Source organism: Bos javanicus, chromosome 5, assembly GCF_032452875.1.
Source record: "Bos javanicus breed banteng chromosome 5, ARS-OSU_banteng_1.0, whole genome shotgun sequence".
Taxonomy (NCBI): Eukaryota; Metazoa; Chordata; class Mammalia; order Artiodactyla; family Bovidae; genus Bos; species Bos javanicus.
Window position 1 is genome coordinate 5,398,707 of NC_083872.1, and position 26,641 is coordinate 5,425,347.

Here is a 26,641-nt window from a genome sequence, read left to right on the forward strand (position 1 = left end):
AATTCCTCAGGTTACTTACTCAGCAATTGACATTTACTCTGCAGCCGACTCATTAATAAAGGATGACACATCATCTGCTGTCAAAAACCGACTCTGGATATTTGCCAACGTTACTTTAGTGAAAAACCTGCACTCACTTAACTCAACCGTCTGTTTCGGTTAGTTCTGCAGATGGTTTTCCCTGTTTTGCCTCTTGCTGATACTTTTCCCTCGGCTCCCGGAGAGGCGGGGCCCAGCGCGCCTGCACCGCCCCTCCCCGTTGACTGGTGGGCCGCCGGGGCGAGCGTGCGCGTGCGCACTGGCCTGTCCGCGGTAGGTGGACTATGGAGGCCCTGCCCTTCTCCGTGGAGTGGTACGCCCGATGGTTTCCTTTGACGCAGACGGGCATTTGGAAGATGTGTCTGTGTGAGTTCTGGCTGCTACTGCTGGGTTCCGGTTTGAAAGCGCATCTTTTGCCTGACGAGGAGGACGTAACGTTTATCAATGAGTACGTGAACCTCCACAATGAGCTCCGGGGCAACGTCTTGCCCCGAGGGGCTAACTTGCGCTTCATGGTGAGGCCCTAAGGCGGTCGCCTAAACCTCCGACAACCCCTGTCAGGACGCGCCCCCTCAGCCGCAGAGTTTGGGCCTCTCCTCTGCTGAAGGTTGTGGGGAACCGCACTTAAGAGTTTGGATTTAAAAATACACGTAAAGTTTACACGTTCAAGAAATGAAAACCACTCTCACTCTAACGCATACTTGTGACCAAAGGTTTGCACAGGGCTGGGACTAGGGTGAGTAGAGCTCCTCGCCTGGGGTGCAAGATTTAAGGGAGCTTTCCATTTGAGAAAATGATAGTTTAATCCAGTATTTTTTTTTAATTTAAAAATCAATGCAAAAGTACTCTTGATGAAAATCGTATCGATTTAAACAAAGCCAGGATTTTTAAGCTTGAACTGGGGAGAGGCACGTGTGCCACGCTCAGGATAGTGCAAGGGAGAGGACAGATTCGGTTTTTACTTAAAATTTTGAAGTTTTATTATGGATGTTTTCACACTAATTTTGCCTTTTTGAAATATTTTTTATCATGGCTATTGAGTTTTTTGGTATCCAGCCTAAATTTTGCTCTCCGGAGGGTGTTTCATTCACTTCTTCCTAGACCAGACCTAATTTTGCATTCTTACGTTCTTGCTTCTCTGTTGCACTTTCCCCCTATTTCTTTATAATATCTCACTAGCTTTTCCTTTGGTACTGTGGCATCTTCATGGTTGTCATTAAAAAGGAATGCACAATTAATTGAGTAACTATAGGGCAATTGGGAGCTTCCAATTTACATTGTAAATATTGCAAAGACTGTCTTCCTAAATGTAAGTCTTTTCTTCCTTCTGGATTAGTCTTTTAGGAAAAATTCCAGGCTTGTGAAAAGAATGATTTTTTTTCTATGTGTACGATACATAGCAAGTACTCTATTGAAGGACAGTGCCAAAGTAAGCACAAAGATTAGAATTATTCTGTTTTCACCACATCTGACTGACTGGGCAGTTTAGGGAACTTTCCTTTTATGTTAATTTTAAAGCCTTATTTTGATTGGACATATTTTTTTCTTTCTTGTTCATTTTCTTTACCTTTTGCATTAAGTTTCTTCTTCTCTTTATTTATTTTCTTGTAGAAATACACTAGCATTGTATTTGCTGAAGGTAAAGTTTTTATCTTGTGAATTTAGTTAGAATTTGAGAATATTGGAGAGTGATATATATGTATTTTTCACCCTTCACACTTTGTGATCAATTTTATTTCTTTCAAGTTTGAAGATTGGCCTTCTTCCTGATAATGAATAATCACAAAATATTTTAATACAATGTTTAATAGGTTTTGTATTCTTAATCTCTAAAAATTGTATTTCAAACATAAAGCATAGAAAATAATTTGTGTCCCTACAGTATATATCTTCATATGTGAACATTTTTGAAGGAATAGTGTTTGGGGTACAGTTTAAAGCCCCAGTCTAAATTTTATCCTTCTGTTCTTTCTAAAAGTTGATGTCTATTTTTGCCATGGATTTTACTAGGATATAAATAATAACCAGTCAATAATATAGTCTATCATAATAGTACATTCTACTTAGAACTTTGCCTTGACACGTTTGGAAATCATACATTTTATTTTCATTGGTTATGCTCAACATTTTAGTGTATATAATTTATAAAGTCCAAAGTTAAGCAACATCTATAACCTCCTCCTGAATATTAAAAAGATTCTACAACACACAAATTCTGACTGTCTCCTGCCCATGTCCATACTGTTGTTGTAACCTAGTAGTTTTGCTCTAGATTGTTTTTAAACTCAAAAATTTTATTGGTTTCTTTAATTATAAAATATACATAATACAAAATTTATGGTTTTAACCATTTTTTAATGTACATTTCTATATGCGTTTACAGTGTTGTGCAATCACTACCACTATTCATCTCCAGAACATTTTCATCCTCCCCAACTGAAACTGCACCAATTAAACACTAACTCCCCATTCCCTTCTTGCTGCTGGCAACTACCATTTTGCTTTTCTGTCTGGAAACCTTGACTACTCCAGGTATGTCATATAAGAATCTGAAGTGTTTCTCTTTGAGATTGTCTTATTTCACTTAGCATGTCTTCAGGGTTCATGCTGTAGCATGTGTCAGAATTTCCATCCTTTTAAAGGCTGAATAATATTTCACTTTATGGATATGTGATATTTCGTTTACCCATTCATGTGTCGATGGACACTTGAATTTCTTCCACCTTTTGGCTATTGTGGATAATGCTACTGTGGACATAGGTATGTGAATAAATATCTCTTCAATACCCTGCTTTCACTTCTATTGATTATATACCTATAAATGGAATTGCCAAAACAGGTAGAAATTCTGTTTAATTTTGAAGAACTGATATTCTCTTTCTCATAGTGGCTACACATTTCCCATTCCTACTAGCACTACACAGGGTTTCAGTTTCTCCAAATTTTTGCCAACCCTTGTTTTCTGGGGTTTTTTTAGTTCATAAGGGGTGTGAAGTTCTGTCATTATGGTTTTGATTTGCATTTCCCTAATAATGTTAGTTTGAACATCTTTATTCTTTACATACATAGAATTCTTTATATATTATAAACATATATATCAGTTCAGTTCAGTTGAGTTCAGTCACTCAGTCATGTCTGACTCTTTGTGTCCACATGAATTGCAGCATGCCAGGCCTCCCTATCCATCACCAACTCCCGGAGTTCACTCAAACTCATGCCCATCGAGTCGGTGATGCCACCCAGGCATCTCATCCTCTGTCGTCCCCTTCTCCTCCTGCCCCCAATCCCTCCCAGCATCAGAGTCTTTTCCAATGAGTCAAGTCTTCACATGAGGTGGCCAAAATACTGGAGTTTCAGCTTTAGCATCATTCCTTCCAAAGAACACCCAGGACTGATCTCCTTTAGAACGGACTGGTTGGATCTCCTTGCAGTCCATGGGACTCTCAGGAGTCTTCTCCAACACCACAATTCAAAAGCATCAATTCTTTGGCACTCAGCTTTCTTCACAGTCCGACTCTCACATCCATACATGACTACTGGAAAAACCATACCCTTGACTAGATACACCTTTGTTGGCAAGGTAATATCTCTGCTTTTGAATATGCTATCTAGGTTGGTCATAACTTTCCTTCCAAGGAGTAAGCGTCTTTTAATTTCATGGCTGCAGTCACCATCTGCAGTGATTTTGGAGCCCCAAATAATAAAGTCTGACACTGTTTCCACTGTTTCCCCATCTATTTCCCATGAAGTGGTGGGACCAGGTGCCATGATCTTCGTTTTCTGAATGTTGAGCTTTAAGCCAACTTTTTCACTCTCCTCTTTCACTTTCATCAAGAGGCTCTTCAGTTCCTCTTCACTTTCTGCCATAAGGGTGGTGTCATCTGCATATCTGAGGTTATTGATATTTCTCCTGGAAATCTTGATTCCAACTAATGCTTCCTCCAGCCCAGTGTTTCTCATGATGTACTCTGCATATATGTTAAATAAGCAGGGTGACAATATACATCCTTAACGAACTCCTTTTCCTATTTGGAACCAGTCTGTTGTTCCATGTCCAATTCGAATTGTTGCTTCCTGACCTGCATACAGGTTTCTCAAGAGGCAGGTCAGGTGGTCTGGTATTCCCATCTCTTTCAGAATTTTCCACAGTTTATTGTGATCCACACAGTCAAAGGCTTTGGCATAGTCCATAAAGCAGAAATAAATGTTTTTCTGGAACTCTCTTGCTTTTTCGATGATCCATCAGATGTTGGCAATTTGATCTCTGGTTCCTCTGCCTTTTCTAAAACCAGCTTGAATGTCTGGAAGTTCATGGTTCACGTATTGCTGAAGCCTGGCTTGGAGAATTTTGAGCATGACTTTACTAGTGTGTGAGATGAGTGCAATTGTGCAGTAGTTTGAGCATTCTTTGGCATTGCCTTTCTTTGGGATTGGAATGAAAACTGACCCTTTCCAGTCCTGTGGCCACTGCTGAGTTTTCCAAATATGCTGGCATATTGAGTGCAGCACTTTCACAGCATCATCTTTCAGGATTTGAAATAGCTCCACTGGAATTCCATCACCTCCACTAGCTTTGTTCGTAGTGATGCTTTCTAAGGCCCACCTGACTTCACATTCCAGGATGTCTGGCTCTAGGTGAGTGATCACACCATCATGATTATCTGGGTCATGAAGATCTTTTTTGTACAGTTCTTCTGTGTATTCTTGCCACCTCTTCTTAATATCTTCTGCTTCTGTTAGGTCCATATCATTTTTGTCCTTTATCGAGTCCATGTTTGCATGAAGTGTTCCCTTGGTATATATACATAAATATATCTTTATATATATAAAGTAATGCCCAAAATTATCCAAGCCAGGCTTCATCAATATGTGAACCATGAACTTCCTGATGTTCAAGCTGGTTTTAGAAAGGGCAGAGGAACCAGAGATCAAATTGCGAACATCTGCTGGATCATGGAAAAAGCAAGCGAGTTCCAGAAAAACATCTATTTCTGCTTTATGGACTATGCCAAAGCCTTTGACTGAGTGGATCACAATAAACTGAGGGAAATTCTGAAAGAGATGGAAATACCAGACCACCTGATCTGCCTCTTGAGAAATTTGTATGCAGGTCAGGAAGCAACAGTTCGAACTGGACATGGAACAACAGACTGGTTCCAAATAGGAAAAGGAGTACATCAAGGCTGTATATTGTCACCCTGTTTATTTAACAACACAATTACCAAAATTAAAAATACTCTAGAAGGAATCAACAGCAGAATATCTGAAGCAGAAGAACGGATCAAATAAAGTAAAAAAAAGAAAAGAACGTAGGATAGTCTCAGAGACCTCTGGGACAACATCAAAGTCACCAGCATTTGAATTATAGGGGTCCCAGGAGCAGAAGAGAAAAAGGGTACGGGAAATTTTTCAGCTCTAATCTTTTCAAAAATTTTCTCAAAAAAAGAAAGGGTATGAGAAAATTTTTGAAGAGAGAAGAGTAGAAAATTTTCCTACCATGGAAAAGGAAATACTCCATCAAGTCCAAGAGGCACCAAGAGTCCCATACAAGATAAAACCAAGGAGAAACATGCCAAGACACATACTAATCAAACTAACAAAGACTAAACAGAAAGAAAGAATAGTAAAAGCAGCAAGGGAGAAGCAACAAGTAACATACAAGGGAAACCCCATATGCTTAACAGTTGATCTTTCAGCAGATACTCTGCGGGCCAGAAGGGAATGTCAGGATATATTTAAAGTGCTGAAAGGGAAAAATCTACAACCAAGATTACTGTACCCAGCAAAGATCTCATTCAAAATTAATGGAGAAAGCAAAAGCTTTTCAGACAAGCAAAAGTTAAGAGAATTCAGTACCACCAAACCAGCTTTACAACAAATGTTAAAGAGACTTATATAGTCAAGAAATACAAGAGAAGAAAAAAGATCTACAAAATCAACCCCAAACAATTAAGAAAATGGCAATAGGAACATATATATCAATAATTACTTTAAATGTAAACAGATTAATGCTCCAAGCAAAAGACACAGACTGGCTGAATGGATACAAAAACGAGACCCGTACATATGCTGTCTACAAGAAACCCACCTCAGACCTCAAGACACATATAGACTGAAAGGGAGAGTATGGAAAAATATATTCCATGCAAATGGGAAGCAAAAGAAAGCTGTAGTAGCAATCCTCATATCAGACAAAATAGTCCTTAAAGTAAAAAAGTTTACAAGAAATAAGGAAGGACACTACATAATGATGAAAGGATCAATCCAAGAGGAAGAATAAATTGTAAATACCTAGGCACCCAACATAGGAGCACCTCAATATGTAAGACAAACACTAACAGACATAAAAGGAGAAATTGATAGTAACACAATAATAGTAGGAGACTTTAACATCCCACTCACACCAGTGGACAGATCATCAAAACAGAAAATTAAAAGGGAAACACAAGTCTTAAATGATACATTAAATGAGATGGATCTCATTGATATCTTCAGGACATTCCATCCAAATGCAGAAGAATACACCTTCTTCTCAAGTGCACATGGAACAGTCTCCAGGGTAGACAACATCGTGGGTCACAAATCAAACCTCAGTAAATTTAAGAAAATTGTAATCATATCAGGCATCTTCTCTGACCACAATGCTATGAGACTAGATATCAATTACAAGAAAAAACCATAAGAAACAGAAACACGTAGAGACTAAACAACACATTTCTAAATAACCCACAGGTTACTGAAGAAATCAAAAGGGAAATCAAAAAATTTCTAGAAACAAATGACAATGAAAACATAATAACTAAAAACCTATGGGATGCGCAAAAGCAGGGAAGTTTATAGCAAGACAATGCTACCTCAAGAAACAAGAAAAACATTGAATAGACAACCTAACTTTACACCTAAAACAACTGGAAAAAGAAGAACAAAAAAAAAAATTAGTAGAAGGAAACATACAAAGTCTGAGCAGAAATAAAAAGAAATGAAAGAAACAATAGTAAAGATTAATAAAACTAAAAGCAGGTTCTTTGAGAAGATATACAAAATTAACAAGCCTTTAGCCAGATGCATCAAGAAAAGAGAGAAGAATCAAATCAACAAAATTAGAAATGAAAAAGGAGAGGTTACAACAGATAATGCAGAAATACAAAGGATTATAAGAGAGTATTATCAACAACTATATGGCAATAAAATGGATAACCTGGAAGAAATGCACAGATTCTTAGAAAAGTTCAATCTTCCAAGACTGAACCAGGAAGAAATAGATTCTGGATAATTACAGGAACTGAATTACAGGAACTGAAATAGAAGCTGTGATTAAAAAATCTCCCAAAAAACAAAAGCCCAGGACAAGATGCCTTCATAGGAGACTTCTAACAAACATTTAGAGAAGAGCTAATGCCTAGCCTTCTAAAACTCTTTCAAAAAATTGCGGAGGAAGGAACACTTCCAAACTCATTCTACGAGGCCACCATCACCCTGATACCAAAACCAGACAAAGACAACACAAAAAAGGAAAACTACAAGCCAATATCACTGATGAACATAGATGCAAAAATCCTCAACAAAATTTTAGCAAACAGAATTCAGCAATGCATCAAAAAGCTCATACACCGTGATCAAGTTGGGTTTATCCCAGGAATGCAGGTATTCTTCAATATACGCAAATCAATCAATGTGATACACCATATTAACAAATTGAAAGATAAAAACCATATGATCATCTCAATAGATGCCAAAAAAAGCCTTTGACAAAATTCAGCACCCATTTGTGTTTAAAACTCTGCAAAAACCGACCATAGAAGGAACCTATCTCAAGAAGTAAATGGCATATATGATCAGGCTACAGGAAACATTATTCTCAATGGTGAAAAACTGAAAGCATTCCCCCTAAGATCAGGAACAAGACAAGGGTGTCCACTTTCATCACTATTATTCAACATAGTTGTGGAAGTCCTAGCTACATCAATCAGAGAAGAAAAAGAAAAGGAATCCAGATCAGAAAAGAAGTAAAACTGTCACTGTTTGCAGAAGACATGATACTGTACATATAAAACCCTAAAGATAGTATCAGAAAATTACTAGAGCTAATGAGTGAATTTAGCAAAGTTGCAGGATACAAAATCAATACACAGAAATCACTTGCATTTCTATATACTAACAATGAAAAATCAGAAAGAGAAATTAAGGAATCAATCCCATTTACCATTACAACAAAAAGAATTAAATATCTAGGAATAAAGTTAGGTAAGGAGATAAAAGAACTGTACACAGAAAATTACAAGACACTAATGAAAGAAAGCAAAGATGACATAAACAGAGGGGGAGATATTCCATGTTCCTGGGTAGGAAAAATCAATATTGTGAAAATGACTATACTACTAAATGCAACCTACATATTCAATGTGATCCCTATTAAATTATCAGTGGCATTTTTCACAGAACTAGAACAAAAAAATTCAAAGTTCATATGGAAACAGAAAAGCCCCCAGATAGCCAAAGCAGTCTTGTGAAAGAAGAATGGAACTGGAGGAATCAATCTTCCTGACTTCAGATTGTACTACAAAGCTACAGTCATCAAGACAGTATGGTACTGGCACAAAAACAGAAATATAGACCAATGGAACAAGACAGAAAGCCCAGAAATAAACCCTTTCACTTATGGGTACCTTATTTTTTACAAAGGAAGCAAGAACATACAATGGAGCAAAGACAGCCTCTTCAATAAATGATGCTGGGAAAACTGGTCAGCTACATGTAAAAGAATGAAATTAGAACACTTCCTAACACCATATACAAAGATAACCTCAAAATGGATGAAAGATATAAATGTAAGACCAGAAACTATAAAACTCTTAGAGGAAAACATAGGCAGAACACTCGATGACATAAATCAAAGCAAGCTCCTCTATGACCCACCTCCTACAGTAACGGAAATAAAAACAAAAGTAAACAAGTGGGACCTGACTAAACTTAAAAGCTTTTGCACAGCAAAGAAAACTATAAGCAAGATGAAAAGACAGCCCTCAGAATGGGAGAAAATAATAGCAAATGAAACAACTGACAAAGGATTAATTTCCAAAATATACCAGCAGCCTCATACAACTCAATGCCAGAAAAACAACCCAATCAAAAGTGGGAAAAAGACCTAAACAGACATTTCTCCGAAGAAAATAAACAGATGGCTAACAAACACATGAAAAGATGTTCAATGTCGCTCATTATTAGAGAACAGAAAATCAAAACTACAATGAGATATCACCTCACATCTGTCAGAACAGCCATCATCAAAAAATCTACAAACGATAAATTCTGGACAGGGTGTGGAGAAAAGGGAACTCTCTTGTGCTGTTGGTGGGAAAGTAAATTGATACAGCCACTATGGAAGATGTTATGGAGATTCCTTAAAAAACTAGGAATAGAACCACCATATGACCCAGCAATCCCACTTGTAGGCATATACCCTGAGGAAACCAAAGTTGAAAAAAACACAAGTATCCCATTGTTCACTGTAGCAGTATTTACAATAGCTAGAACATGGAAGCAACCTAGATATCCATCGACAGATGAATGGATAAAGAAGTTGTGGTACATATACACAATGTAATATTACTCAGCCATAAAAAGGAACACATTTGAGTCAGTTCCAATGAGGTGGATGAATCTAGAACCTATTATACAGAGTGAAGTGAGTCAGAAAGAGAAAGATAAATATCATATTCTAACACATATATATGGAATCTAGAAAAACAGTCCTGAAGAATTTATTTACAGGAAAACAATGGAGAAGCAGACATAGAGAATAAACTTATGGACATGTAGAGAGGGGAGGAGAGGGTGAGATGTATGGAAAGAGTAACATGGAAACTTACATTACCATATGTAAAATAGATAGCCAATGGGAATTTGCTGTATGGCTAAGGAAACTCAAACAGAGGCTCTGTATCAACCTAGAAGGGTGGAATGGAGAGGGACAAGGGAGGGAGGTACAAAAGGGAGGGGATATATGTATACCTATGGCTGATTCATGTTCATGTTTGACAGAAAACAACAAAATTCGATACAGCAATATCTTTAAATAAAAGGACAGGAGAAAACAAATGTTTGTGAGAATGTGGAGAAAAGGGAACCTTTGTGCATTGTTAGTAGAAATGTATATTCATGCAACAATTTTGGAAAACAGTATGAAATTTCTTCAAAAAAAAAAGTTTTTTAAAGTTCTGTGTGATCCACCAATACCACACTTAGGTAGCTGCATCCAAAGGAAATGACAACAAAATATCACAGAGATGTATGCACTCATGTTCATTGCAGCATTATTCACAATAGGGAATATATGGAAACAACCTACACGTCCATCAATGAGTGAATGAACAAAGAAGTAGTAGTATGTATACATACAATGGAAATCTCATGGTTCAGCCATCAGAAAGGAGGAAATCCTGCCATTTACAGTAACTTGGAGGGAACTTGAAGGCATTGTCCTAAGTGAAATATGCCAGATAAAGACAGATATTACATTTTGTTGATGTTTAGTTGAACCATGAACTTCCAGATGTTAGAGCTGGATTTAGAAAAGGCAGAGGAACCAAAGATCAAATTACCAACATCTGCTGGATCATCTAAAAAGCAAGAATTCCATAAAAACATCTATTTCTGATTTAATGACTATGCCACAGCCTTTGACTACATGGATCACAATAATCTGTAGAAAATTCTGAAAGAGATAGGAATACCAGACCACCTGACCTGCCTCTTGAGAAATCTGTATGCAGGTCAGGAAGCAACAGTTAGCACTGGACATGGAACAACAGATGGGTTCCAAATAGGAAAAGGAGTATGTCAAGGCTGTAAATTGTCACCCTGTTTATTTAACTTAGATGCAGAATACATCATGAGAAACGCTGGGCTGGAGGAAGCACAAGCTGGAATCAAGATTGCCGGGAGAAATATCAATAACCTCAGATATGCAGATTACACCACCTTTATGGAAGAAAGTGAAGAAGAAATAAAGAGCCTCTTGATGAAAGTGAAAGAGACTGAAAATGTTGGCTTAAAGCTCAACATTCAGAAAACTAAGATCATGGCATCCGGTCCTATCACTTCATGGCAAATAGGTGGGGAACAGTGGAAACCATGGCTGACTTTGTTTTTCTGGGCTCCAAAATCACTGCAGATGGTGATTTCAGCCATGAAATTAAAAGACGCTTACTCCTTGGAAGGAAAGTTATGACCAACCTCAATAGTATATTAAAAAGCAAAGACATTACTTTGTCAACAAAGGTCCATCTAGTCAAGGCTATAGTTTTTCCAGTCCATGGGGGTCACAAAATGAGTCAGATACATATGAGTCAGATATGTATAGATGTGTGAGTTGGACTATAAATAAAGCTGAGCACTGAAGAATTGATGCTTTTGAACCATGGTATTGGAGAAGACTCTTGAGAGTCCCTTGGACTGCAAGGAGATACAATCTGTCCATCCTAAAGGAAATCAGTCCTGAATGTTCATTGGAAGGACTGATGTTGAAGCTGAAACTCCAATACTTTAGCCACCTGACATGAAGAGCTTGACTCATTTGAAAAGACCCTGATGCTGGGAAAGATTGAAGGCAGGAGGAGAAGGGGACGACAGAGGATGAGATGGTTGGATGGCATCACCGACTCAATGGACATGAGTTTGAGTAAACTCCAGGAGTTGGTGACGGACAGGGAGGCCTGGCTTGCTGCAGTCCATGGGGTCGCAAAGAGTCGGACACAACTTAGCAACTGAACTGAGCTGACTGAGTTGCTCAGTCATATCTGACTAATTTTGTGACCCCCGTGGACTGTAGCCTGCCAGGCTCCACTGTCCATAGGATTTCCCAGCAAGAATACTAGAGTGGGTTGCCATATCCTTCTCCAGGATATCTTCCTGACCCAGGGATTGAACTTACATCTCCTACATTGGCAGGCAAATTGTTTACCACTGAGCCACCAGGGAAGCCCCCAATATTGCATGGTATCATTTATATGTGGAATCTGAAAAAAAAAAGAAGTCAAATCATAGAACCATGACAGTAAACATTCCAGTGGCAGCAATTCCACTCCTAGGTATTTTTCCAAAGGGTGAAAAAAGGAAACACTAATTCAAAAAGGTATCTACACTCCTATGTTCATTGCAGCATTATTCACAATAGCCAAGAAATGGAAGCAACCTAAGTGGCCATGGATAGATAAATGGATAGAGAAAATGTGGTATATACAATGGAATATTACTCAGCCATAAAAAAGAATGAATTCTTGCTATTTGCGACCACATGGATGGACCTAGAAGGTATTATGCTAAGTGAAATAAGTCAAACAGAAAAAGACGAATACCATACAATTTCACTTATATGTGGAATCTTGAAAATGAAACAAACAAACCATCAAACAGAAAAAAAAAAAAAAACCACAGATGAAAAACCGGTGATTGATTGCCAGAGGGGAGGGCAAGGAATGAGTGAAATAGGTGAGGAAAATTAACAAAGTTACAGTGACAAAACATATGAGTAAGGGAAATTAAATGTAGAACATGAAAATATAGTCAATAGTAATGTAATATCTTTGTACAGAGACAATGTACCTAGACGTGTTGTGCTGATCATTTTGTAATGTATGAAAATGTCAAACCACTATGTTGTTCACCAATAACTGATACATGTTGTATGTCAATTATACTTCAAAAACTATGTATATATATACCAAACTGATAGAAAAAGAGATCAGATTTGTGGTTATCGAGGGTAGGGAGGGATTGGATGAAAGTGGTAAAAAAAAAAGTACAAACTTCCAGTTATAAATAAATCCTAGGGATGTAATGTCCTAATGATTACTATAATTACTCCTGCTGATGTTACCTGAAAATGTTAAAAGAACAAATCCTGAGTTCTCATCACAAGGGAAAAATACTTTTTTCTGTTTATTTTATATCTGTATGAGGTAATGGATGTTCATTAAACTTTTGTGGTAATCATTTCATGATATATTATGTGACTCTTTGTGACCCCATGGACTATACAGTCCATGGAATTCTCTGGGCCAGAATCCTGGTGTGGGTAGCCGTTCCCTTGTTCAGGGTATTGTCCCAACGCAGGGATCCAACCCAGGTCTCCCACATTGCAGGCAGATTCTTTACCAGCTGAACCCCAGGGAAGCCCATGTATTGTGCTATACACCTTAAGTTTATACAGGGCTGTGTGCCAATTATATCTCAGTATGAATGGAAGGAAAAAACCCACTTAGAATAGTGATTAGTGCACTATAAGCATATGGTGTGTTGTGTAAGCAATATGCAAAATTAGGTAGTAGAAAGATGGTCCATGGAGCTTTGTTTGTAAATGGGAAAGAGTCAGAAGGGCCATCAATAGTGGAATGATAACCTTTATTACATGCTCCTAGCCACACTATGTGGAGAAGGCAATGGCACCCCACTCCAGTACTTTTGCCTGGAAAATCCCATGGATGGAGGGGCCTGGTAGGCTGCAGTCCATGGGGTCGCAAAGAGTCGGACACGACTGAGCGACTTCACTTTCACTTTTCACTTTCATGCACTGGAGAAGGAAATGGCAACCCACTCCAGTGTTCTTGCCTGGAGAATCCCAGGGATGGGGGAGCCTGGTGGGCTGCCGTCTATGGGGTCACACAGAGTCGGACACGACCGAAGTGACTTAGCAGCAGCAGCAGCCACACTATGTAATACTATGAAGAGTTTTAAAAAGTTAGGTAGATCTATTTGTGGTAATAAGGAATAATCTCTCTGAGTGAAAACTGCATATGCAGGCCAATAATATTGTGAAGTTATGATTAAAACAGTGCAAGGACAAAAATCATAAAATATTCATCTAAAATACCCTAACATATCTTACTTTGGATAGTATGTACATGGAGATAGAGAAATGTATACATAAGCCATATTTTAAACAATGATTACCTTTGGGAAAGAAAATAGTGTGGGAACGGAGGGGATATGCTAAAATCCTGATTTATTTTCTATAATATATTTTCTATTTATGAAACTAACCAAGAAAACTCTAAGGAAATCTTAGTAATGTTTTCAAAAATGTTTATTTTCAAATATACTGTAACATACATTTTTAGCATGTTGGTTTTAGAACTATTGATTTTTCTATTTGTGTGTGTTTTTTTGTTGTTGTTCTTGTCCTTAACTAAACAATGAACATTATACTGAGCCTCTAAATATGACAGAAGTACACATTTTTGGAAGTTTCCATTAATGGAAGATGGCAGCATCTTGTGACATTTTCTCACATTTCTGGAAACATCCATAAAGCTTTACATGTACCTCTTGTATAACGTTTACAAACTACTTCTATATGTTAAAATTATATATACATGTATATGTGTGTGTGTGTATATATATATATGTATGTATTATCCCATGTTGTTCTAATAACAATAAGAAGCTAGAGGACAAACTTTATGTTGACTTCATTTTATTCCTCAAAGTACAACAGTTTGCATATAATCAGTGTTCAATAAATAGTTCTTAAATATGTTAAATTATTGTATTATTATGTATAAAAGGCATGAGGTTAAAAATATGCATTTTCTGAATAGACTACAGGTAAGAGTATTATAATCATTTGCATCATCTAACAATCTGACTTTCTAATTACAAAATATGCATAGTCCTTCATCTCTGGAAATAGTTGTTTCATTTATAATTATCTCAAAACACTTTCCTCCTTAATAAATTCCACAAATCAGACTGATAGGCACAAAATAAGAATTGTTTTCCTTAAATCTAAATATGAGAATTCAAGGAAAATAATTTAGAGCACAAAAAAAGCCTTCATTATTATTATTATTTTGTTTTCTTTGTCTTTTGCATTTTTTTTTCAGACTTGGGATGTAGCTTTGTCACGGACTGCTAGAGCATGGGGGAAAAAATGTGTGTTTGAGCGTAATACTCATTTAGAAGAACTATATATGGCCCATCCTAAATTTAATGGTATTGGTGAAAATATATGGGTCGGCCCTGAAAATGAATTTACTGCAAGTATTGCTATCAGAAGTTGGTTTGAGCAGAGGAGAAAGTACAATTTTGAAAAGAACAGTTGCTCTGGTAACTGTTCTAACTATCTACAGGTATCTAATTTTATATTATTAATTCAATAGACTCCTTAATTGCCTTACTACTAAGTTTTTATTGATTGTTTCAATTTTATAAATAAATTCAAATGGTAAAATTACTTCCTCTAATAGAATCAAAATTCTGATCAGTCCTAGATCTTCTGAATGTTCGTAATTTGTTCTATTTGCTTGAACCATACAATTAAAGCATTCCTTTAAATATAGTAAATCTAATCTCTATACCCAAAGATGAAAGGTACCTTTCTAAAATAATGCATGCTGGAAAAGGAAGTAAACAGTAAATAAAAATTAGTTCTAGTTTATTGACTATTTAAACATAAATAAGAGACTTGATTTTTTTTGCATGAATCAGTACACATTCTATGGTATATGTATGTATGAAAACATTTTAATTGCAAATACATAGTATTATTTTCCTGCCTCATATCTAACAATTCACCCTTACACTTTGTACTCCAAGAATACTGAACCACTTTTTATTTCCTGTGCATACATTCATTATTTTACATATTACATTTTTCATAATCATTAATGTATGAATCTAATACTATGCAAAGGGCAGGGACGTTGTCTTCTCTTCCATGTATTCTCAACACATCAACATGACATTATTTAGGTCTTCAATAAGTATTTGTATGAGGAATCAATAAACTATTTTTTTTAGTTTTATTTTATTTTTAAACTTTACATAATTGTATTAGTTTTGCCAAATATCAAAATGAATCTGCCTTAGGTATACATGTGTTCCCCATCCTAAACCCTCCTTCCTCCTCCCTCCCCATACCATCCCTCTGGGTCGTCCCAGTGCACCAGCCCCAAGCATCCAGTATCGTGCATCAAACCTGGACTGGCATCTCGTTTCATACATGATATTTTACATGTTTCAATGCCATTCTCCCAAATCTTCCCACCCTCTCCCTCTCCCTCTCCCACAGAGTCCAAAAGACTGTTCTATACATCAGTGTCTCTTTTGCTGTCTCGTACACAGGGTTATTGTTACCATCTTTCTAAATTCCATATATATGTGTTAGTATACTGTATTGGTGTTTTTCCTTCTGGCTTACTTCACTCTGTATAATAGGCTCCAGTTTCATCCACCTCATTAGAACTGATTCAAATGTATTCTTTTTAATGGCTGAGTAATACTCCATTGTGTATATGTACCACAGCTTTCTTTATCCATTCATCTGCTGATGGACATCTAGGTTGCTTCCATGTCCTGGCTATTATAAACAGTGCTGCGATGAACACTGGGGTACACGTGTCTCTTTCCCTTCTGGTTTCCTCAGTGTGTATGCCCAGCAGTGGGATTGCTGGATCATAAGGCAGTTATATTTCCAGTTTTTTAAGGAATCTCCACACTGTTCTCCATAGTGGCTGTACTAATTTGCATTCCCACCAACAGTGTAAGAGGGTTCCCTTTTCTCCACACCCTCTCCAGCATTTATTATTTGTAGAATTTTGGATCGCAGCCATTCTGACTGGTGTGAAATGGTACCTCATAGTGGTTTTGATTTGCATTTCTCTGATAATGAGTGATGTTGAGCATCTTTTCATATGTTTGTTAGCCATCTGTATGTCTTCTGTGGAGAAATGTCTATTTAGTTCTTTGGCCCATTTTTTGATTGGATCATTTATTTTTCTGGAGTTGAGCTGTAGGAGTTGCTTGTATAGTTTTGAGATTAGTTGTTTGTCAGTTGCTTCATTTGCTATTATTTTCTCCCATTCTGAAGGCTGTCTTTTCACCTTGCTAATAGTTTCCTTTGATGTGCAGAAGCTTTTCAGGTTAATTAGGTCCCATTTGTTTATTTTTGCTCTTATTTCCAATATTCTGGGAGGTGGGTCATAGAGGATCCTGCTGGGATGTATGTCAGAGAGTGTTTTGCCTATGTTCTCCTCTAGGAGTTTTATAGTTTCTGGTCTTACATTGAGATCTTTAATCATTTTGAGTTTATTTTTGTGTATGGTGTTAGAAAGGGTTCTAGTTTCATTCTTTTACAAGTGGTTGACCAGATTTCCCAGCACCACTTGTTAAAGAGATCGTCTTTAATCCATTGTATATTCTTGCCTCCTTTGTCAAAGATACGGTGTCCATATGTGCGTGGATTTATCCCTGGGCTTTCCATTTTGTTCCATTGATCTATATTTCTGTCTTTGTGCCAGTACCATACTGTCTTGATAACTGTGGCTTTGTAGTAGAGCCTGAAGTCAGGTAGGTTGATTCCTCCAGTTCCATTCTTCTTTCTCAAGATCGCTTTGGCTATTCGAGGTCTTTTGTATTTCCATACACATTGTGAAATTATTTGTTCTAGCTCTGTGAAGAATACTGTTGGTAGCTTGATAGGGATTGCATTGAATCTATAAATTGCTTTGGGTAGTATACTCATTTTCACTATATTGATTCTTCCAATCCATGAACATGGTATATTTCTCCATCTATTAGTGTCCTCTTTGATTTCTTTCACCAGTGTTTTATAGTTTTCTATATATAGGTCTTTAGTTTCTTTAGGTAGATATATTCCTAAGTATTTTATTCTTTCCGTTGCAATGGTGAATGGAATTATTTCCTTAATTTCTCTTCTGTTTTCTCATTATTAGTGTATAGAAATGCAAGGGATTTCTGTGTGTTGATTTTGTATCCTGCAACTTTACTATAGTCATTGATTAGCTCTAGTAATTTTCTGGTGGAGTCTTTAGGGTTTTCTATGTAGAGGATCATGTCATCCGCAAATAGTGAGAGTTTTACTTCTTCTTTTCCAATTTGGATTCCTTTTATTTCTTTTTCTGCTCTGATTGCTGTGGCCAAAACTTCCAAAACTATGTTGAATAGTAATGGTGAAAGTGGGCACCCTTGTCTTGTTCCTGACTTTAGAGGAAATGCTTTCAATTTTTCACCATTGAGAATAATGTTTGCTGTGGGTTTGTCATATATAGCTTTTATTATGTTGAGGTATGTTCCTTCTATTCCTGCTTTCTAGAGAGTTTTTATCATAAATGGGTGTTGAATTTTGTCAAAGGCTTTCTCTGCATCTGTTGAGATAATCATATGTTTTTTATTTTTCAATTTGTTAATGTGGTGTATTACATTGATTGATTTGCAGATATTGAAGAATCCTTGCATCCCTGGGATAAAGCCCACTTGGTCATGGTGTATGATCTTTTTAATGTGTTGTTGGATTCTGATTGCTAGAATTTTGTTAAGGATTTTTGCATCTATGTTCATCAGTGATATTGGCCTGTAGTTTTCTTTTTTTGTGGCATCTTTGTCAGGTTTTGGTATTAGGGTGATAGTGGCCTCATAGAATGAGTTTGGAAGTTTACCTTCCTCTGCAATTTTCTGGAAGAGTTTGAGCAGGATAGGTGTTAGCTCTTCTCTAAATTTTTGGTAGAATTCAGCTGTGAAGCCGTCTGGACCTGGGCTTTTGTTTGCTGGAAGATTTTTGATTACAGTTTCAATTTCCGTGCTTGTGATGAGTCTGTTAAGATTTTCTATTTCTTCCTGGTCGAGTTTTGGAAAGTTGTACTTTTCTAAGAATTTGTCCATTTCTTCCTCGTTGTCCATTTTATTGGCATATAATTGTTGATAGTAGTCTCTTATGATCCTTTGTATTTCTGTGTTGTCTGTTGTGATCTCTCCATTTTCGTTTCTAATTTTATTGATTTGATTTTTCTCCCTTTGTTTCTTGATGAGTCTGGCTAATGGTTTGTCAATTTTATTTATCCTTTCAAAGAACCAGCTTTTGGTTTTGTTGATTTTTGCTATGGTCTCTTTTGTTTCTTTTGCATTTATTTCTGCTCTAATTTTTAAGATTTCTTTCCTTCTACTAACCCTGGGGTTCTTCATTTCTTCCTTTTCTAGTTGCTTTAGGTGTAGAGTTAAGTTATTTATTTGACTTTTTTCTTGTTTCTTGAGGTGTGCCTGTATTGCTATGAACTTTCCCCTTAGGACTGCTTTTACCATGTCCCACAGGTTTTGGGTTGTCGTGTTTTAATTTTCATTCATTTCTATGCAAATTTTTATTTCTTTTTTGATTTCTTCTGTGATTTGTTGGTTATTCAGCAGCGTGCTGTTCAGCCTCCATATGTTGGAATTTTTAATAGTTTTTCTCCTGTTATTGAGATCTAATCTTACTGCATTGTCGTCAGAAAAGATGCTTGGAATGATTTCTATTTTTTTGAATTTACCAAGGCTAGCTTTATGGCCCAGGATGTGATCTATCCTGGAGAAGGTTCCATGTGCGCTTGAGAAAAAGGTGAAATTCATTGTTTTGGGATGAAATGTCCTATAGATATCAATTAGGTCTAACTGGTCTATTGTATCGTTTAAAGTTTGTGTTTCCTTGTTAATTTTCTGTTTAGTTGATCTATCCATAGGTGTGAGTGGGGTATTAAAGTCTCCCACTATTATTGTGTTATTGTTAATTTCTCCTTTCATACTTGTTAGCATTTGTCTTACATACTGCGGTGCTCCCGTGTTGGGTGCATATATATTTATAATTGTTATATCTTCTTCTTGGATTGATCCTTTGATCATTATGTAGTGACCTTCTTTGTCTCTTTTCACAGCCTTTGTTTTAAAGTCTATTTTATCTGATATGAGTATTGCTACTCCTGCTTTCTTTTGGTCCCTATTTGCATGGAAAATCTTTTTCCAGCCCTTCACTTTCAGTCTGTATGTGTCCCCTGTTTTGAGGTGGGTCTCCTGTAGACAGCATATGTAGGGGTCTTGTTTTTGTATCCATTCAGCCAGTCTTTGTCTTTTGGTTGGGGCATTCAACCCATTTACCTTTAAGGTAATTACTGATAAGTATGATCCCATTGCCATTTACTTTATTGTTTTGGGTTCGAATTTATACACCATTTTTGTGTTTCCTGTCTAGAGAATATCCTTTAGTATTTGTTGGAGAGCTGGTTTGGTGGTGCAGAATTCTCTCAGCTTTTGCTTGTCTGAAAAGCTTTTGATTTCTCCTTCATACTTGAATGAAATCCTTGCTGGGTATAATAATCTGGGCTGTAGGTTATTTTCTTTCATCATTTTAAGTATGTCTTGCCATTCCTTCCTGGCTTGAAGAGTTTCTATTGAAAGATCAGCTGTTATCCTAATGGGAATTCCCTTGTGTGTTATTTGTTGTTTTTCCCTTGCTGCTTTTAATATTTGTTCTTTGTTAATTTGATTAATATGTGTCTTGGGGTGTTTCACCTTGGGTTTATCCTGTTTGGGACTCTCTGGGTTTCCTGGACTTGGGTGATTATTTCCTTCCCCATTTTAGGGAAGTTTTCAACTATTTTCTCCTCAACTATTTTCTCATGATCTTTCTTTTTGTCTTCTTCTTCTTCTGGAACCCCTATGATTCGAATGTTGTAGCGTTTAATATTGTCCTGGAGGTCTCTGAGATTGTCCTCATTTCTTTTAATTCGTTTTTCTTTTATCCTCTCTGATTCATTTATTTCTACCATTCTATCTTCTAATTCACTAATCCTATCTTCTGCCTCTGTTATTCTACTATTTGTTGGCTCCAGAGTGTTTTTAATTTCATTTATTGCATTATTCATTATATATTGACTCTTTTTTATTTCTTCTAGGTCCTTGTTAAACCTTTCTTGCATCTTCTCAATCCTTGTCTCCAGGCTATTTATCTGTGATTCCATTTTGATTTCAAGATTTTGGATCAATTTCACTATCATTTTTCGGAATTCTTTATCAGATAGATTCCCTATCTCTTCCTCTTTTGTTTGGTTTGATGGGCATTTATCCTGTTCCTTTATCTGCTGGGTATTCCTCTGTCTCTTCATCTTGTTTAAATTGCTGAGTTTGGGGTGTCCTTTCTGTATTCTGGCAGTTTGTGGAGTTCTCTCTATTGTGGCTTTTCCTCGCTGTGTGTGGGTTTGTACAGGTGGCTTGTCAAGGTTTCCTGGTTAGGGAAGCTTGTGTCGGTGTTCTGGTGGGTGGAGCTGTATTTCTTCTCTCTGGAGTGCAATGAAATGTCCAATAATGAGTTATGAGATGTCTGTGGTTTTGGGGTGACTTTGGGCAGCTTGTATCTTGGAGCTGAGGGCTGTGTTCCTTTGTTGCTGGAGAATTTGCTTGGTATGTCTTGCCCTGGAACTCTTTGGCCCTTGTGTGGTGCTTGGTTTCAGTGTCAGTATGGAGGCGTTTGATGAGCTCCTGTCAATTAATGTTCCTTGGAGTCAGGAGTTCCCTGGAGTCAGGGTTTGGACTTAAGCCTCCTGCTTCCAGTTATTGGTCTTATTTTTACAGAAGTTTCAAAACTTCTCCTTCTATACAGCACCATTGATAAAACTTCTACGTTAAAGATGAAAATTTTCTCTACTGTGAGGGTCACTCAGAGAGGTTCACAGCGTTACATGGAGAAGAGAAGAGGGAGGAGGGAGTTAGAGGTGACCCAAATGAGATGAGGTGGAATCAATAGTGGAGAGAGTGGGGTAGCCAGTAGTCACTTCCTTATGTGCACTCCACAAATGGACCACTCAGAGATGTTCACGGAGTTACACAGAGAGGAGAAGAAGGAAGGAGGCAGAGGTGGCCAGAAGGATAAAAGGGTGGAATGAAAAGGAGGGAGACAGATCCAGCCAGTAATCAGTTCCCTAAGTGTTCTCCACCGTCTGGAACACACAGAAATTCACAGAGTTGGGTAGAGTAGAGAGGGGTTAGGGAGGAGACACAGGCGACCTGGTGGAGAAAAAGGAGAGTCCAAAGGGAGAGAAAGCAGTCAAACCAGTAATCTCGCTCCCTAGTGAAAAATGGGTCCTAAAGATTGGGTTCTTAAAGGTACAAAATTGGTAACAAATACATAAAAGCAAAAATTAAAAATCTAGAGTAGAGTTTGGAATTTCAAAAATACGATGTTAAAGAAAAGAAGAAGGAAAAGAAAGAAAAAATGAACAAAGAAAAACAAACAAGGTCGTGAAAATTATAAAGAAAATATAGGTACAAAATTGATAACTAATACCAAAAAGCAAAAATTTAAAATCTAGAGTAGAGTTTGGAATTTCAAAAATACAATGTTAAAAAAAGGAAGAAGAAACATAAAGGGAGAAAACAAACAAACAATGTCGCAAAAATTATAAAGAAAATACAGGTACAAAATTGATATCAAATACCAAAAAGCATAAATTAAAAATCTAGAGTAGAGTTTGGAATTTCAGATATACAATGTTATATAAAAGAAGAAGAGAAAGAAACAGAAAAAAAAGTCACAGAAATTATTTAAAAAACTATAGGTACAAAATTGATAACATAGGTACAAAATTGATAACATATGCCAAAAAGCTAAAATTAAAAAACTAGAGTAGAGTTTGGAATTTCAAAAATACAATGTTAAAGAAAAGAAGAAAAAAAAAAACAAGGTCAAAAAATTATAAAATATATATATGAAGTTTGCTGAAGAAGAAAAAAATAGGGTCTTTTTTTTTTTTTTTTTTTTTGCAAAGTAATAGGTTATAAAAGTGAAAATTAAAGGAACAATAGAGGACTTAAATTTTTTTTAATTAAAAAAAAGAAACAAAGAATGATCATAAAAATAGTAAAAATATATCTAGGACTTTTTCTGGTTTTGTTGTGAGTATTGTGGGTTCAGTTCATTTTTGGCTGGTTCCTTGGTCCGACTTATATTTCTCAAGATCTATAGGCCCCTTCCTATGTAGTCCGTAGTAACCACAGGGTTTTAATCTCCAAGGCATTTCCCTCTGTTGTAACTTCTTCTGTTTGCTGGTCTCTTCAGGGTCTGGTTTCCGCCCTGACACAAAGGGCACGGTGGAGGACACTTTTTTTTTTTTTTTTTTTTAGGCTTACTTGTTCAGTCGCGCTGTGGGGAGGGAGGGAGGGATGCTGCAAACAAATAACACTGGCGTGCGCTCGCAGTGCCTCAGCCACACTGGGTCTGCCCCTGCTCACAGCGCGTGTAGCCTCCCTGCCCACACTGCTCGGGCTCTAGGTTGTTCCACCAGGAACAATCCGAGGCTGGCCCTGGGCTGCATGTACCTCCCAGGTCCAAGCCGCTCAGGTTCAGGCACTCGAGTAGTCCTCAGAGGCGCAGACTCAGTTGGGCCTGCGTTTTGTGCTCTTCCCAGGTCCGAGCAGCTCAGGTGATGAGGTGTTTGGCGAGTGCCAATGCTGCGACTTATTGCCTCCCCGCCACTCGGTTATCTGGGTGTAAAACCGGCACACCTTCTCAGGCAGATGTTGACCGTCCAGACCCCCAAGAAGTTTTAGTTAGCAAAGAAGCCTGCTTACAGTTTTATAGATAATGTCTCTCTGGGGCTGCGATTGCCCCCTTCCAGCTCTGGCTGCCTGTCACCGGAGGGGGAAGGTCTGCAGCCAGCTATCTCTGTTCAGTCTTTTGTTCCATGTGATGGCCTGGCAGTGTCTTAGGTTGGGGCTGGCTTTTCGCGTGGTAGATATCCCACAGTCTGGTTTGCTAGCCCAAATTATTTCCCTCAGATAGCGCTCAGGGTATTCAGGCCAGATTCTTACTCTCAGCGATGCAGCCCGCGCCACGCCTCCCTGCCCAGCCCCCGCTTGCTAATGGCGTGTGCAGGCATCTGCGCTGCTTCTCCGCTGGGGGAGTTACCGTAGGGCTCGCAATCTGTGAGTTTTAATTGTTTATTTATTTTTTCTCCCTGTTATGTTGCCCTCTGTGCTTCCAAAGCTCAGCACAGATTCGGCAGTGAGAAGGTTTCCTGGTGTTTGGAAACTTCTCTCTTTTTAAGACTCCCTTCCCGGGACGGAACTCCATCCCTCTCTCTTTTGTCTCTTTTTTTGTCTTTTATATTTTTTCCTACCTCCTTTCTTAGAGTTGGGTTGCTTTTCTGGGTGCCTGATGTCCTCTGCCGGCATTCAGAAGTTGTTTTGTGGAATTTACTCGACGTTTAAATGCTCTTTTGATGAATTTGTGGGGGAGAAAGTGTTCTCCCCGTCCTACTCCTCCACCATCTTGGCTCCTCCTCTCAATAAACTATTGAATTAACTTCCAAGCTCATTTAAAAGATGATTATTTTTCAATGAGTCGATTCTGATGTAGAACTTAAAATTTTGGAATTTTTTCATGTTGAACTAGTGTCTTTCTGTTCCATCAAATGAATCATGTTTCAAAAACTTTTTGATCAGTTCTTTCTTCTAGAAAATGAGAGACTCTCTATTATCCTACTCATGTCAAAGCTAAACTCCTTTATATGACTTCAGTACTTTGAGCAAACTAACCAAGTCTCCTCCCTGACCTACTGCTCTGTATTTTTTCCTCCTTAAATCTAGTTTCCTAGACACTTTCATCTCCTGGATTTGACTTAACTTCAACTGCTGCAGACATTCTATTCTCTATTCTTTTAATGCATTGGTCTATTTCTTTTGGAGTCACACATTTTTTAAATTGCTAAGAGTTATAGAGAAAAGGAAAACAAATGGTTTCTTCCTGTCCCACAGAGGTTAACAAAACAACTTTTTTCTTTCTTCACTTAAGAGTATCGGGACAATTAAATACACTCAGGAATTATTTTCTAGAATATCTTTAATTGTTTTCCTATTTTCATTCCAAGACCTGTCTTGCAAGAAATTATTTTATAGGAATCAGCTCTTTTACTCTTTTTTTTTTTTAATGAAAAGCCCAGACTTTATTTTACTTTATAATAGAATTTCCTCAATAAAAGAAAAAAAAATTCTGCAACATTCAATTACTTTCTACTCTTGTATTTCTTTTCCTTCTCTTCTATAATCTTACTGTCCCCTCTTTTTCTTCTTTCTATTCACAGCTTCCATTCTTCCAAGGCTTTTTCTCTTCTCATTTCCCTCTTACTCTCTGCCAATAACCTGGAACTCTCAGATTTAACAAAATGTTGAAAATTGATTCTTCCTTCCTTATTCTGGATCAGTTTTTCTCAGACTTTTTATCCTAAGAGTACAGTATTGGTAGAACCTATTGAAATGTTTCTCTAATTACAGTTTTGTAAATGCTTAACTAAATTCATGATAATTTTCTGCCTGCAGCCAAATGAAGAATAGTTCATTCTTGAATTGGCTTGGTTAAAGTTCTATGTGTATTGAATATACTATTGATTATACTATGGCAGAGTAAATGTTTAGAATTAAATTTTATGTTTTCTTTGAAAATTTTATTTTAGCTTGTTTGGGACAGGTCTTACAAAGTTGGTTGTGCTGTTACTCCATGTTCAAGAATTGGACGTATTAAACATGCAGCACTTTTCATATGCAACTATGCACCAGGGTAAGTTTCTTTACATTTTTTTAAAGAGTACTAAAATAAATTGGGGATTTTTAAAGGATTCCAGCCTCCCTAGAAGTTTGGTTACACCATATGACTGAGCTTTCAACATATTCTTCTAAATGTCTTTGTGAACTATAAAAGGATTAATTATAAGATAGCAATTAAAGAGTTTTTATTGAAATATTTTTAATTCTATAATAAAATGAGTCATAATTTAGACATACTAATTTTACCTGTAGATAGCCAAATATTACTTCCAAAGGGAGTTTTAAGCTTGGTATTATTTCATAGTACCTAGGCTAATTAAGATTTAAATTATTTTCTAAAATTGTTTGTTTCCATATTTTTATAAAAAGAAAATAAGATATGTTGAAATGTATGTTGTAACAATGACATCAGGAGCACCTAAGTTTTATAACATGAAGGACTCTTTTAATTGACTATCCTCCAGAGGTTGCATTATTAATTGGTGCTAGTCGCATAAATATAAGGAATCATAACTCAAAGGTGGAAAAGTACTTCAGAAGTCTTCTAGTCAAGCTATCCATATGAAACTTGAACTCTTAACACTTACCATGTAATTATGTACCTATACCCAAAAACTTTCCAATGATGGGAAATAACTACCTTCCAAAATAGCCTCTATTTCTGGAGAACTTTATTGGAAAGCCTCAAGTTTTCCTACAGGTCAATAGGATCCTATAAATAATGTTGTTAAAATGAAGAATTGAAGTGAGAAAATATCCTAATCAACATGCCAAGAAAAATTAACTACATGCTAGGATTGAGAAGGAGCTTCTTAATACATAAATAAAATGCTTCTGAGACTAAGCCAAAAAAAGAAAGGAAAACAGAACAATGATTGCTAATTGATGATTGTATTCCCCTAGAAAGGAAAAACAACAGAACTGTGAAAGCAGGTCGAATTAAATTCAGAAAGCCACTTCCTAAATGGAAGCTTTGCTGACTTTGAACATAGGCATGAAAAGCAAATTTTGAATGTACAGTAATGGCAAAAGTTTTTAGGCTTCTTTCAGTCCTACAAAGTGGAAGCATTGGGATGTTATCAACTACATGGAATAGCTTTTAAAAGTTGATGTATCCACTAACAAGAACAATAAAGACCGACCATGCTTAGTTTGTAGTCTTGGAAGAGACTTACAAGTGAACATATTAAACAAGTGATATTTAACTAATAGTGAAATATGCCATAGAAACAGCACAATAAGC

At 37.0% G+C, this 26,641-nt stretch overlaps 1 protein-coding gene across 1 annotated transcript in view; it reads left to right on the forward strand.

The window, feature by feature from the left end:
- Nucleotides 1-224: 224 nt before the first annotated feature.
- GLIPR1L2 (GLIPR1 like 2) overlaps nucleotides 225-26,641 on the forward strand; it is a 45,878-nt gene continuing 19,461 nt past the window's right edge. Inside the window, exons 1-3 of the mRNA XM_061415546.1 lie at nucleotides 225-554; nucleotides 14,922-15,167; nucleotides 25,308-25,411. Coding sequence (XP_061271530.1) covers nucleotides 324-554; nucleotides 14,922-15,167; nucleotides 25,308-25,411 — 581 coding nt within the window. The 5' untranslated portion in view covers nucleotides 225-323. The remainder of the gene's footprint in view (nucleotides 555-14,921; nucleotides 15,168-25,307; nucleotides 25,412-26,641) is intronic.